The 14,696-nt window shown below is 36.9% G+C and overlaps 1 protein-coding gene across 3 annotated transcripts in view; it reads left to right on the top strand.

Annotated features, from left to right (window-relative positions):
• The window catches only part of MEMO1 (mediator of cell motility 1), a 29,217-nt gene that overhangs the window by 11,666 nt on the left and 2,855 nt on the right, over window positions 1–14,696 (top strand). For 2 of the 3 annotated variants that reach the window (XR_011557472.1, XM_070734082.1), the window contains exons 2-8: window positions 941–1,022; window positions 2,109–2,177; window positions 2,737–2,849; window positions 5,849–5,960; window positions 7,796–7,938; window positions 11,374–11,450; window positions 14,105–14,209. Coding sequence is in view for 1 of the 3 variants with exons in the window: in XM_070734082.1 (XP_070590183.1) it covers window positions 941–1,022; window positions 2,109–2,177; window positions 2,737–2,849; window positions 5,849–5,960; window positions 7,796–7,938; window positions 11,374–11,450; window positions 14,105–14,209 (701 nt within the window). In the remaining 2 variants the exon portion in view is untranslated. The remainder of the gene's footprint in view (window positions 1–940; window positions 1,023–2,108; window positions 2,178–2,736; window positions 2,850–5,848; window positions 5,961–7,795; window positions 7,939–11,373; window positions 11,451–14,104; window positions 14,210–14,696) is intronic. The other variant, XR_011557473.1, reaches the window with a different exon arrangement.

Below are 14,696 nucleotides of genomic sequence, written 5' to 3'. Positions count from 1 at the left end.
GAAAGAAGAGGGTTACTGTAGATGATTTATCTAAGTCACAATAAATGTTAAAAACATCTTGTTAAAAAGATGCTCTTGTGAGGAGATGGAAAAGTTATCCGAAAGATAGAAATTGCTCCTGGATTTAGTATTGGTAGAAAGAGTTATTGCAAGGCAATTTCAAACTGCTCTTAATCTAACATAAAAATAACTGTTTCTCATTAATGTCTCCTACCCATCACAATAAGGAAACTAGCTTTCTATTCTAACAACAAACAATGCTAATTTAGTTGTGGACTCCAAATAGCAGTTTATAAACCACATTTGACAGTGGCTATGGCAGATATAAAGTTAATTACATTCAGCAATGTACTCACTCAACAGATATTGTTGATATTAATATGTTTGGATTAATATTATCTGTACACCAAAGGATTATTTTCAGTAACTAGGGTACGTTTCTGGCCAAGCAGAGCTTGTAGAAATAATGACAAATGATGTAAATGAGAAGGTGATCATGATTTTAAAACTACAATATTTTTGTGATTTTTGCCTCATGTTCCCTTATCCCTATGCAAGAAATCTGATTCTTTTTTCTTTTCTGATGCTTTCCCCCCCAGTGTTTATTGGGAAAGGAGTCATTTGCACCATTTTAATTTACATTTGTAAATAAATATTTAGTCCATTTCATTCCATTGACATTAGTAAAACTAATTCATCAATAGATCAGTTTTGGCTAAAATACAATGCAGGAAACATTAACAACTAGTTATCAGTAGCTCCAAAATCTCCTAATGGGTTTTTCTGATTAAAAACATTGTTAAATACAATAGGTTTGATTGAAAGTCAAGCTTGTACTGTGTTAAATTATTGCTGGTACAAGAAGAATTAAATATGTGGGAACTATAACAAGGGATAATTCTTTGCTAACATTGTTTGAAAAATCTATTTTTTTCTGTAGGACCTCAGCTGAGTGCACAACTAGAAGGTTGGCTCTCTCAAGTACAGTCTACAAAAAGACCCGCTAGAGCCATTATTGCACCGTAAGTTTTTTCTCCTCCCACTCACTGAAAGTTGTAAAAGGGCTGTCCCAAGAATTCATGCAAAATTACTACTCCCCTCAGATATCTAGAGGGAGCAAAGTCTCCCTTATCCCAAATTGTAATTATTGGATAATAATCTAGTCTTTTTCCCCTGACTTCTTGGTAGCAGTTTTTTAGCATTTATTGTAGGTTGACTGTTGAGTTATAACAACAGGTATACACATGAGAGGACACCTATATGTAGTCCTCTTAGGCTCCGCCTGATATTTTTTTCTCATTTTCCTCTTCTCAACCTAGGTGTGCTTTATTTAGTGAAAAATATGGTATATTTTTGACAGACACTTTTGTAGATATTGGTAATTAGTCAAGCAATTCTTATTAATAAGAATCCTTTTTTATGTTCCTGCGTATTCTTTTCTCAAAAATATGATTTTTTGATCCCAAATGGCAGGGAATTATACTTTGTATGAGTATTATACTTTATCTTCTGCTACTTAGTTGAGTAGCGATTAGAATACTTGAAATGTTAAGTCTTCTGAGCAATCTCTTTGAGAAAGCAGAATATTAGTATCTTCAAATCACTTTAATCTTTAATTAAAATATACAGATGTAACAATCTTGATATGGCATACACACCAGGCCTGAGGATTTTTTCTTTCAATGAGTTTATTCGCTCCTCCCCAAGCTAACTTTTCAGAATCTGTATGCCTTTGGCGTGACCAGACAGGCATTCCTTGTTTTTCCTGTCAGAAGGGACAGGGACAGATTCCAGGAACTCCTTTCAATATGGTTCAGTCAGTTTGAAACAGTAGCTTCCAAGGAGGCCTGATTTTACTTGCTGAGTTTTTGAAGCCAGATCTGATCACTACATCATAGTTTTATCACTGCTGGTACCCCACCTTATTTTCTGCCACATAAGTAAGCTTTTCACTTTGATTGTTAGTACTTAGCTTGGAGCACTCACCTGATAGCTATATAGATTGGCCTAATATCTGTTTATCAAACTCAGTTGTATTTATTTCATTGAGATTTTTCTACAGGGATTCAAAAAAAAGCCTCAAAGAAAGTGTCTTTTGTTTTTGGCAGACATGCAGGATATACTTACTGTGGGTCTTGTGCAGCTCATGCATACAAACAAGTGGATCCTTCAATTACGTAAGTAGCATTCAAGAAGATTCTTGTCCTAATAAGTACAACCAGATGCAGTTTGTATAGATTCTGGTTAATACAGCTTAACATGTCTTTTAAGATGGGTTTGTCAGGAGAGGAAATCTGATTATCAGAGTTACAAACATAATCAACTAGATCCTAGAGAATATAGGAGATCTGTAGGATTTTTACCGATGTTTTCTTTTTCACACACTTGTCTAAAATCCGGTTTTTATGGATGAGGGAATCATTTTGAATTAAATGAAAAGCAGAGCATTAGGTTGCAATGGAAAAAAAGAATCTGAAAGATTTATTATGTGTTCAGAAGAAGACTTTGTATTGTCAAATACCGAATCTACATCTGTCCTGATGCAGATTACTTTTTCCCTTTGTGCTTGCCAAATTCTATACAAAACTCTTTATGTGTTCCAGATGTTACGTGATTCACAATCAACCACATTACAAATATAATGTGGAAATTAAACAAGGGAATCTATCTAAGACCTCTTGATGTGCTTTAGTTATGAAATGTTTTCCTCATATGTTTTTTCTTATTCATCTTCAGACGGCGAATCTTCATCCTTGGGCCTTCCCATCATGTGCCCCTCTCCAGATGTGCACTTTCCAGTGTGGATATATATAGAACTCCCCTATATGATTTGCGAATTGATCAAAAGGGTAACTGTACACAATTCATGCAATACACAAACAAAATCGGTTCTTTGCAAATTTAGTCTGCTATTTTTCTGATACTGTCTATTCTGCATAGTTTATCTCTTAATTATTTGTGCAAAAAGGCAGCTGTATTGATGCAGAAGGTTTTAATACTTACTGTTTGTTTTATATATTGGCTGCGTTTGCATAGAATTTTAACACACAAAAGACGGTATTCATACAGTGTATTAAGTAAAAAAACAAACCAGATTAAAGGTTAATGTGAACTGTTGGCGACTATCTTAGGTATATTTACATGTAAGCATAATTTAATATTAACCATAGTGCATGCCACACACAATACAATTTACTACAACCTGCAGTTGTTTATCTATTATATTTCTCTGCAGCTACTTCTCTACATCTTTGGTAACTGGCAGCTGCCAGTTCCAAGATTTTACGTTTTAAACAAAAATGCAGGAGCATATCTAGTCAGTCACAGATCATCCAGGTGTGGAGTGAGCAAAGTCTAATCCTTCCACCAGATCGTTTAAAATAAGAACCCTGTGTGGAGTGATTATATAAACCTGAACTATGGAGATAACATCAATGGAAGCGATTCTGCTTTGTTGCTACTCAATGGAAGCGATTCTGCTTTGTTGCTACTTTTGTTTTTTGTCTCAGTTACTGCATTGATTGATGATACTTAATTACACCAAGTTAAGGTGAAGTGGAAGTCACATCCAGACTAGGTAAGCTGTGGCTATGATAGGAGTAAAAGTTATTCATAGCCACATGAAAACTATGTGCCTGGGTTCAATCGATACACTAAGCCTAATCATAAAATGACAAGTAAATGTGTTTATTTCCAGTGTATATTTCTGTGAAAATAAATCACCTTTTCAGCTTAATACTGGGAGTCCCGTATTAAGCTCGTGGTTTAAATTAGAATGTGCAAAACTCACCAATTTGGGAATAAGATATTCTGAAGAATTGAGACACCATCCCGCTCCAACTCTAGATGATGTCAAATATCCTACTTGACCATGTCATTCCAGGGGTTGTTAGTACTTTCCAGGGTATTATAAGTACTCTGGGGGTTCTCCTGGACTCATGATTCTTGCTCAAAGAGCAGATGAGGTCGCAGCCAGGAGGGCCTTCACGCAACTGGAAGTTGTTCTCTAGTTACGCCCTTTCCTGGACCAGCAATCCCTACTCTCACTCATGCCTTAGTGACTTCCCGATTATTGCAACATGCTCTACATGGGGCTGCCCTTACTGGAGCATTGGGAAGCTCCAGTTGATGCAAAATACAGCATCCCACATGGTTTTGTGCAGACCCCGTTGTGCAGATGTATCACCTCTCCTGCGGGAACTGCATTGGTTGCCGATTTGCTTCTGGGTGCAATTCAAGATGCTGGTTGTCACCTTTAAAGCCCTTCATGGCTTGGGGACCAGGTTATCTGAAGGACTGTCTCTTGGTGGTTACATCTACCCGACCCATCAGAGTGGGGAGGCGGGAAATGCTGCGGGCCCCATTCCCGAGGGAGATACACCTGGCGAGACCCAGAAGGGCCTTCTCCATGGTGGCTCCCTCTCTCTGGAACATCATTCCCCCAAAGATTAGAATGCTTTCCCCTTCCAATTATCTTTTGGAAGGTGCTGAAGACCTGTTTCTGCCAGAGGGCCTGAGGAATCTAGAGTGGGATGGAGCCCATTAAATGGGTCATGTGGTTGGCTGTTGCTGGGGTGGGAATTTGGGGTGATTTTATTACATTAATTTATTAGATTTTTTATTAGTTTTACAATTTTAAAATGTGGTTTTTATACTCTGAGCTGCCTTGAGTAGCCATGGACGAACAGGTGGCAATATAGATTTTAAACAAACAAACAAACAAGTTAGTTTCCCACCTAGAAGCTGATTGAATTGTTCCAGATGAAATGCTCATTTGGAATCTATTTTCTGGTATACCTAGAACTATCTCTGGTTCACAGAATTTACTTATAGAAATTATTGATTCACTCCCTCAATGACATGGTCCTCTTCTCAGATTGGTTAATTTTGTGCATTAGCTCTAACTAATGTTTTCAATCTCACTAGCTACAAAGCAATTTGAGAGAAACAACTGAGACAAGCTTTTAGATTCTAAAAATCACTAGCTATGTCTGAAAAATGTCCCTTACTATATTTTATAAACGTTAAAAGCTGTTTAATATGCCATTAGTCCACAGTTGTGTCTATTTTATACAGTTGAAATCTTACATTAGTTTCTCAAATCTACAGTATGTATGAGCAAATACAAATCAAACTTGCATATTTCCATATGTATTAACTTGTTTTTTATGTGTGTATAAACCTTTCTCAACAAAATACCAGTTTTAATTTTTAATTTATTTGTTTGGAATGCCCTGTTTCATTTCTAGGATAAGTCGGGTGGGGGTATGGAAACTTTCGCCAGAACTATTGTGAATAGCATTTTTACTACAAGCTGTGGCTCCAGTGTTAATTTTTCATCAGTGTAACAAAACGATGGCGAACATTTTTTCCTTTGGGTGCCGAAAACGTGTGTGCACACAGTATCACACCTGCGTGAGTGCCCATACCCATAATTCAATGCCTGGGGAGGGCAAAAATTGCATCCCTGCCCCTCCGGATGCCCTCTGGAGGCCAGAAACAGCCCATTTCCCAACTTCTGGTGGTCCCAGTAGGCCTGTTTTTCACCCTCCTCAGGCTCCAGAGGCTTCCCTGGAGCCTGGGTAGGGCAAAAACTACCTTCCCCATCCTCCGGAAGCCGAAAATGCCCTCCCAGAGTCTCCATGTGAGCTGAAAATCAGCTGGAGCTGAGCTAGGGCAACAGCTTGCGTGCCGGCAGATATGGCTCCGCATGCCACCTGTGGCACCCGTGCCATAGGTTCGCCATCACTGGTCTAACATATAAAGCAGAGAAGAGGAGACAGGATTATACAACTGTTTATTCATTTGTTCCTTTTTTCAGTCTATTAATATATTTGAAATTTTTCAGTTTATGCAGATTTGTGGAAGACTGGAATGTTTGAGCGCATGTCTTTGCAAACAGATGAAGATGAACACAGTATTGAAATGCACTTGCCTTACACTGCTAAAGCCATGGAAAGGTACACAGATCATATGAAAATTGCAGATATCAAATTGCATGTAGAATAATAATATAAATAATTATAGTAATAAATCCATTTTCTCAGTTATTTAGTAACATTGAATACATGTATGTCTTCAAAATCCTTAGGGCTTTGATGTACCAAACCAATTAAAATGAGAGGACTGTGAACTGAAACTTTTAGACACATAAAGATTATTATTATTTATTATTATTATTTATTAGATTTGTATGCCGCCCCTCTTTGTAGACTCGGGGCGGCTCACAACAATAACAAAGACAATGTAAGAACAAATCTAATAATTTAAAAAACACTAAAAAACCCATTATTAAAAGCAAGCATACACACAAACATACCATGTATAAACTGTATAGGCCCGGGGGAGATGTCTCAGTTCTCCCCTGCCTGATGGCAGAGATGGGTCTTAAGAACTTTACGAAAGGCAAGGAGGTGGGGGCAGTTCTGATCTCCGGAGGGAGCTGGTTCCAGAGGGTTGGGGCCGTCACAGAGAAGGCTCTTCTCCTGGGTCCCGCCAAGCGACATTGTTTAGTCGACGGGACCCGGAGAAGGCCAACTCTGTGGGACCTAACCGGTCGCTGGGATTCGTGCGGCAGAAGGCGGTCCTGGAGATATTCTGGTCCAGTGCCATGAAGGGCTTTATAGGTCATAACCAACACTTTGAATTGTGACCGGAAATTGATCGGCAACCAATGCAGATTGCGGAGTGTTGGTGTAACATGGGTATACCTTGGGAAGCCCATGATTGCTCTCACAGCTGCATTCTGCACGATCTGAAGTTTCCGAACACTTTTCAAAGATAACGTAGATAGGCTATGTTAGAAGAAAGAAAAGCACAGGATTGAGCAAAATAGTTTCCTATAGAGAATTTTTGTCCTTTTAATAATAAAAATATGTGCATTTTTAATAAAGTGAGATTAAAAGGTTTGAAATCTAAATATTCTCCTCTTGACCTCTACTTAGGTCGTGTGTGTGTGTGGTGTGTGTGTGTGTGTGTGTGTGTGTGTGTATAATTTTGAGTTATTGGCAAAATTTAAAAAGTGTTATGTGGACAAGCCTAGAGTCCCTCATTACTATGTGTACTGGTGGATTCTGGACTAGTTAACATTTTCAGCTGATATGTAATTGGGTGTAATCAGCATACAGATGATACTAAACTCCATACCGAGTGATGATCTCTCCTAGTCGTTTTATGTAGATGTTACAAAGGAACAGTGAAAGGCTTGAGCCTGGGGCATCCCACATTGCAGAGCTTTGGATTCTACTTCTCCCAACAACTGTACCTTGACTGAAAATTTATGGAGTGTAAATTGATGATGCTACTCATTGCTGCACCCTATTATTTTTCTAATTTCTCTTGCAGTTTGACTTTTTTTTTGTTTTTCCTGACAGTTTTGGACATTCTTCCTAGTAATCCATTAATTTGCAACCAACAGTCCATTTTATTTTTTAACAATATATCTTGAGTCTTTGTGTGGTTGAGGTTGAGGTTGGGGCTTTGCTTTGAACAGATTAATTTACATTGATTTTTGTAAATCAAAAGAATTAGTGAAGCTAAAACCAGGTGTCTTGGGAAGAGAAACATCGCCAGGCACCTGCACATCTGTGACTATCATATGTGGTATCCTGGCAATCATTTACAAGAAATTCAAAATCTTTTTTTTTTTTTGCCAGATGTGCCAAATTCTATTCATTGTCAGGAATAGTGAGACCTTTGCAGGGAGCTCATCAGACTCTACAGAATCATTTGAATGTGAGGAAAAACTTAAAATGGCACTGATCAATTTTTGAATCCTTTTTTCCCTCCTTTTTAGCCATAAGGACGAGTTTACTATTGTTCCTGTATTGGTTGGAGCACTGAGTGAGACAAAAGAACAGGAATTTGGAAAACTCTTCAGTAAATATTTAACAGATCCTTGTAATCTTTTTGTGGTTTCCTCTGACTTCTGTCATTGGGGTAAGTTAAATTAGATATCTAAACATGTTCACAAAAGAACTAGTTTAAAAGTAACCTATTTTAAAACAACAAACCTCCTTCAGCAAAATATGGTATTGTCCGTTAACATTCCCCAATTTGTTGCCTTTCTATTGTGATCAATTGCTATCCATAATCTACAGTTTACTATATGGGGATTATAACTGTAGACATCTAATGCAGCTGACAAGCATCAGGATGGATGGATAGTTTATTCTATTTTCTTGAATACAAGTAGTCCTTTGGTAATGATGGCAATTGGGACCAGAATTCCCATTACTAAATGATGCTGTTATAAAGTGCAATGTCATATGACTACATTACTTAATGACTGCAATACTGGTGGTCTCAGTTGCTGTCATAATCCCTGGTCTATGCAGGTTGTTAATCAGGAAGAAGTAGGAGTCCCAAGCAAGCAGAGTAGTGAATGAGTGTACAAGTGTTACAAGTAGGGCACTATAGAATTCAGGCAGGCAAAAAACTTCCTGCCAGCTTCCCCATTGATTTTATAGGAAGTCAACAGAAAACCTCAGAAATTTTGATCGTATGTAATCTGGGAGTTCTCCTGGACTCATTGATCCTGCTCAGAAGGATAGGCAGCATCTATGGCTGGGAGGGCTTTTGCACACCTTTAGCTTGTGTGCCATCTGTGCCTGTCCCTGGACCAGGAAGCCCTGATCACTGTCACTTATGCCCTTATGATCTTTTGCCTGGATTAGTGCAATTCCCTATTCATTCAAGAGTGTTTGGAAGCTTCAGCTGGTGCAAAATGTGTCAGAATGAGTAGTAAATGGTGCTGGTTACTTGATATATGAAACACCAGTTATACCGGTGTTTTGGTTGCCAGTGTGCTTTTAGGAGAAATTCAAGGTACTGATTGCCATCTTTAAAGACCTTCTTGGCTTAGGTCTGGGTTACTTAAGGGACTGTCTCTCCTCAGTTGTTTCTGTCCATCTGATCCAATCAGAATCAGCATGCTTTTAGTCCCATCAGTCAAAGAATACCAGTTGGTAGGGCCTGGAAGACATGCTTTTTTTGCTATAGGCCTCCTTATGAAACATTCTCCCTCTAGAGATTTAAATACAAACAACACAGCACAATTAAGAGAGATGAGGATGCTTTAAACCTGCTGGTCTTTCCTAAGACCCTAAAGAACTGGTTCTGGGGGCTTGAGTGTGCAGTGCACTTCTTAATTGTGCTGTATTGCTTGTATTTAAATGTGTAATAATGTTTTTTTTAATTTTATTCTAATTCTATCTTCACCCAGAGACACTCACTGAGATGGATGATCATTTAAATTGGATGGATAGATGAATGGGTGGGTGGGTGGGTGGATTATTACTTTAATCTTTCTTTCTTAAACAGGAGGCCATACAATGCTCTGGACTGCATTCTTTCCCCCCTTCCCTTATCATTGTTTTTATTTTCAAAAAAATAGTTATCAGATTTATGCTCAAAAGCATTCAAGCTATGCTTCAGACTGTTCCTTTTCTTTGCAGTATAAGTGTGCAAATCATCTGGATGGGTGCTTCTTATAAAATGATCCTCCAGATCTCCTGCTCAGAATGCTGAAATACCCATGTCATTTGAAGGCTCATTTTACTTGTTTTAAACACACTCTTACTTCCCCATGCACTGATGATGATATCTAGGGTGTTAATGAAACATCTGCAGAAAAAAAACCAAGTTCAGAGAACACCAAGAGACTTTCCCATTGTAGCATGTGCTTGTATATATAGAGAAGGTACTTCCAGCAGAATTGCCATAAAAGCAAAGAACAACTTCAACACTTGCAGCAGTTGCAACTGCAACACTTGCAGTTGAATTGCAGCATTAGAAAAGTGCTTTATTTAAGTTTCCCTGAGTGGTTTGTGCAGCTCTACTTCCAGCAGAGTAGCTTTCCATTTGTTTTAATTAAAAGAAGCATTAGCAATTAAAATCAGTGGGCAGGAAGCCTGGTGAGCAATAAAAGAAATGTCTGAAGTCAGAGTAGTGCCTGCATGCACATTTAACATTCAGGATTTTTTATTCTTAGAGATGAGATGCTTTTACAAAAGAAATGCATTCTACATGTACCAAAGTATTTATTAGTTGTGCATAGAGTAATTCTATCATTGTAAGATTCATAGAATCTTTTCAAAATTTGCATTTTTTTGCTTGTTTGTTCTTCCTCCTAGGTTAATACTTCAGATCTTTCAATACAGCATGTACTTAGAAATGTGGCTTGGGGGTGACTTTCTTCAGTTTTTATCAGAGACATTTTGGTGTTCTTTGGAAAAAATGAATTTCTTACAAATGCCAGCATTCCAGAATAACACTTTTTTTTTGTTTATATATATGTATGTACCTTGTTTCCCCCCAAATAAGACCTCTCCTGATAATAAATACAAACAGGCTTTTGAGTGCATGGCAATAAGGCCAAGCACTTATTGTAGCATTCAAAAAAATATAAGACAGGATTTTATTTCTGGGGAAAAACGCTATGTACTGTATGTATGTATGCATGCATGTATGTACAAAATTTGTGTTAGAGAGTCAAGTCCACAGAAGTCAAGTCAAATGGAGTTACATTATAGCAGGTGTCAAAAATCCATACAAACTAAATCTCTAGGAGATATTCCGAACACTTGACATAGATAGATAGTTCCCTTAAAGCAATCTTTAAAGTAAAATAATATGTTCACACATTTAATAACTGAAGCAAATCTGATTCATAAATACATATGTCTCTCTCTGTGTGTGCATATATATGTATGTATGTGTAGGTGTATGTTTGTGTATAATATATACAGTAATCCCTCATTTTTTGCGGGGAATGAGTTCCAAGACCACCTGTGAAAAACGAATTTCCATGAAGTAGAGGAAAGATATTTTTTAATGTATTTAACGAGTATTTGGACTTTTAAAACCCACCCTTTGCATTAAACAGTCATTCTGTAATGTTTCTCAGCTGGAACTACATGTGATATCCTACCAGTTTCTTTAATAGAGTACAGTAGTACTGTAGAAGAATTTTATGAATTTTTAATGGATTTAAAATTTTCAATGGATTTAATGGATTTAAGCCCTCTTTAAAAACCCGGGAAGTAGCAAATCCACAAAAGATGAATCGCGAAGTAGCGAGGGGATTACTGTATATATATATATTAACACACACACATACAGTATATATACATGTGCATGAATATATTTATGAATTAGATTTGCTTCAATTATTAAACATGTGATCATATTTTACTTTAAAGATTGCTTTAAGGGAACTATCTACCTGTGTCAAGTGTTTGGAATGATATCTCCTGGAGAGTTAGTTTGTTTGGATTTTTGATGCCTGCTAAAATGTAATTCTGTTTGACTTGCCGTAAACATGTATATAGCTACTCCTTTGGTCTTTAATTTCATATTGCTTTTTCTCTTAAGGTCAGAGGTTCAGATACAGTTACTATGATGAGTCTCAAGGAGAGATTTATAGATCAATTGAACACTTAGATAAAATGGTAAGTGTAAATATCTCTTGCACATTTTTTGAATCTGATCAAAGCATTACCCATTATATCTTATATGCTTTACATGAACCAATTCATACTATAGCTTTTGTTTGTTTGTTTGTTTGTTTGTTTGTTTAGGGCTTATTACATTGTGTATAATAATGTGTAATAAATCTCCACTGATAGTGTTTAATAAATCTCCAGTGAGATTTGTCAATCGTGGTTTTTATTGTATAAACCCAGACAGCCTCATTTTATTGCAAGTGTTTTTACACTGTTTTAAGCAAACAAGTCTAAGCGAAGTAAAAAAGCTAACTAATGGTAATATAATATTTAAAAACAAAAAAACAAAATATACATTTTGTACACAAATTCAGTCTCAGTAGTAGCATTAGAACAATAATGAGTGCCTGCATACGTCCCAGGAACATTCTTCATTGATTCCTCAGTTCCTGAATGCCCAATTTAACAGTCAGGTTTTAATGAGCTTTCTCGGCGTTAACAACAAGAATGCTGTCTTCTTGTTGCCAGTTTGGCAACCAATAAAGCCAGAAAATGAATAGAGCAGTTGGTTGCTTAATCCTTTGTGTATGTGATTTAGCCAGCCAGTCAGGAATAGACAAGTAATAGTCATTTATTGACAATAAAAGATTTGCTGAAACTGGGAATGAATGAAATGTAGCTTTAGGAAAGATGAACATGACCACACAGTGAAGGTTTAATTGGACATGAATTACAAAAGCAATTCGGGACTGAAGATGCATACTAGGAAATATAAATACTCATTAGAGTGCAGATGATTTTAACAAAGAATTTATTTGAATTAAAATAAATAGCACCAATGCTTAGTGTGATAGGCAGTATAACTTTCAGTTACATATGTGTATGTGTGTATAAATATTATACCACTTTTGATACCTTGGATGATCATTACCAGATTCCTCAGTGTCTTGAACAGTGACAGCTTCTAAGGTTCTGCCTTCAATGAAAAAGTTCTTAAAAATTCAGGGAGATATTCAAAGATTGAAAATAGCCCATATTGAACTGTGTAGCAAAGTAAAACATCAACGGTTGATCATAAGAAATATGTATAATATTTTGTATTGTTTCATAAATGTATGCATTATCACATTTATGTCATAAATATGTGATAAAATTTGCCAAACCTCAATTTCATGAGAGTCATGGTTCAGAGAGAGGGGAGGGAGAATGAGGGGAAGAGAGCGGAAGAGAGCATCTATGTAAAGACTCCATTTTGCTAGGGTTGAACTGCAGTTTATTCATCCCCATCCAGGCATTACAACGGAGTCTCCAAAGTATCTTTTGGCTGCTGGGGTGGAGATATATAAGTTGAATGTTCCTATATATTGATGATATCTCATCTTATGCCATCAAATAACATCACTAGAGATTTTATGTAGGTGTTAAACAAGAGCGGGGAAAGAATTGAGTTGTGTGGAACCACTTCAGAAGAATACCATAGTTGATGGCATTGAAAGCAGCTGAGAAATCAAGGAGAGGAAAAATGGATGAACTATTTCCATCCCAGTCCTTCTAGTGCTTATCCACAAGTGGGACAATGTCATTTCAGTCCTATACCCGACTTGAAACCTTTCTGATTCTTATCATTAAGGCTGCCAGAAGAAGTGTGCTCTTGCCTTTCTATCCTTCTGGGCACTGATGAAGTGGCTGGATCTTCAATGTAGTTCAGCAAGGCCTGAAAGTTTTAGCACCTATGAAATATTGTTTTATAAGTATTATTATTTGGCATTGAGACATTTGGATAAAATCAGTTACAGGAAATTGTCATAAAGCTGTTCTTGTCCTAGGCCTTTCACTTTATCATTGGATGCTGGCTCTGATGTTGAAAATAAAATACAGAAGAAAATAATTAACGGAACCAGTAAGAGAAGAAAATAATTGCTGCTTTTGTTGATAACTCACAAACACTCAAAGCACCCAGTCGCTCTTAACTACTAGGTTTTTAAAAGCAAATTCAATATAATCTATAAATGCTTTTTCCACAGATATAAACTATTGGGGTTCTTGGTCCTCTGAGCTTAGTTGTTTTCTTGCAGACATTTCATTGCCAATCTAGATAACATCATCAATAGTAGTACTGTGTTTCTCTGAAAATAAGCCCTCCCCCTGAAAATATTTAAACACATATATAGCTGGTTCCTCCCATTTCCTCTGGTTAGGGTTAGGGAGACAGAGCTGGAAATGAGGTAGGATGGCAAAAGGAGCCCCGTCTTGCTCCATGCGCCCCTAAATAAGACCTTCCCCAAAATAAGGCCAAGTGCTTATTTGGGGGTTCAAAAAAATATAAAACAGGTCTTATTTTCAGGGAAACACGGTAGGGAGTATGGTTTGTTCTCATTTTATTTACTAGTGGCTCACCTTGTCAGCATTGTTGGGAGTGGTCAACAGCCCAATCAAGGAACCACAAAGACCACTTCTGTAAGAAAACAACCAAGCTCAGAGAGCTATAAGGACATCACAGTTCAACCCTGAGCTAAGTAAGTTATTTAAGTTAATATATTCCAAGTATATAATAATTTAGTTTTATCTGTCAATCATAGTGCTAGTTTTTCTTCTTGTTAAATAATATATTTTATATTTGAGGCATTTAAAAATAATGTTAACTTTATAATTCTCCTTAGGGTATGAACATTATAGAACAGCTTGACCCCGTGTCATTTAGCAATTACTTGAAGAAATACCATAATACAATATGTGGAAGACATCCTATTGGTGTTTTACTAAATGTAAGTACTGTTGTTAAATTGAATATGGAGTAGAAGTTTTCAATTTCGAAATATATAAAAGCTCTTCATGCCTTCAAGACTATCACTTTCTGATTACTTTTGCCTAATTGATAAGATCTGGCAGGGTTGGCATACTCCAGATCCATCAAGAAAACCCTGCTATTGTGCAGAATAGTAGATAGCCTCTTTCTCTGTGGCTGTCACTGGTCTTTGAAATAGTGTTTCTTCTGAACTCCATGTGACCCTGATTGGGTTTTTTTCAATAGGGACAAGACAGGGTGATTTGTAATTTCATTGATATAGGGCTTGTACTGTTGTTTCCAGGTGAGGTTAGTTATATTGGCCATATTTATTATTTATTATTTATTTTATTTATTCAATTTTTATGCCGCCCTTCTCCTTAGACTCAGGGCGGCTTACAACATGTTAGCAATAGCACTTTTTAATAGAGCCAGCATATTGCCCCCATAATCCGGGTCCTCATTTT

This window comes from Erythrolamprus reginae, chromosome 1 (genome assembly GCF_031021105.1).
Source record: "Erythrolamprus reginae isolate rEryReg1 chromosome 1, rEryReg1.hap1, whole genome shotgun sequence".
Lineage (NCBI taxonomy): Eukaryota > Metazoa > Chordata > Lepidosauria > Squamata > Dipsadidae > Erythrolamprus > Erythrolamprus reginae.
This window is presented reverse-complemented; position numbering and strand designations above follow the sequence as displayed.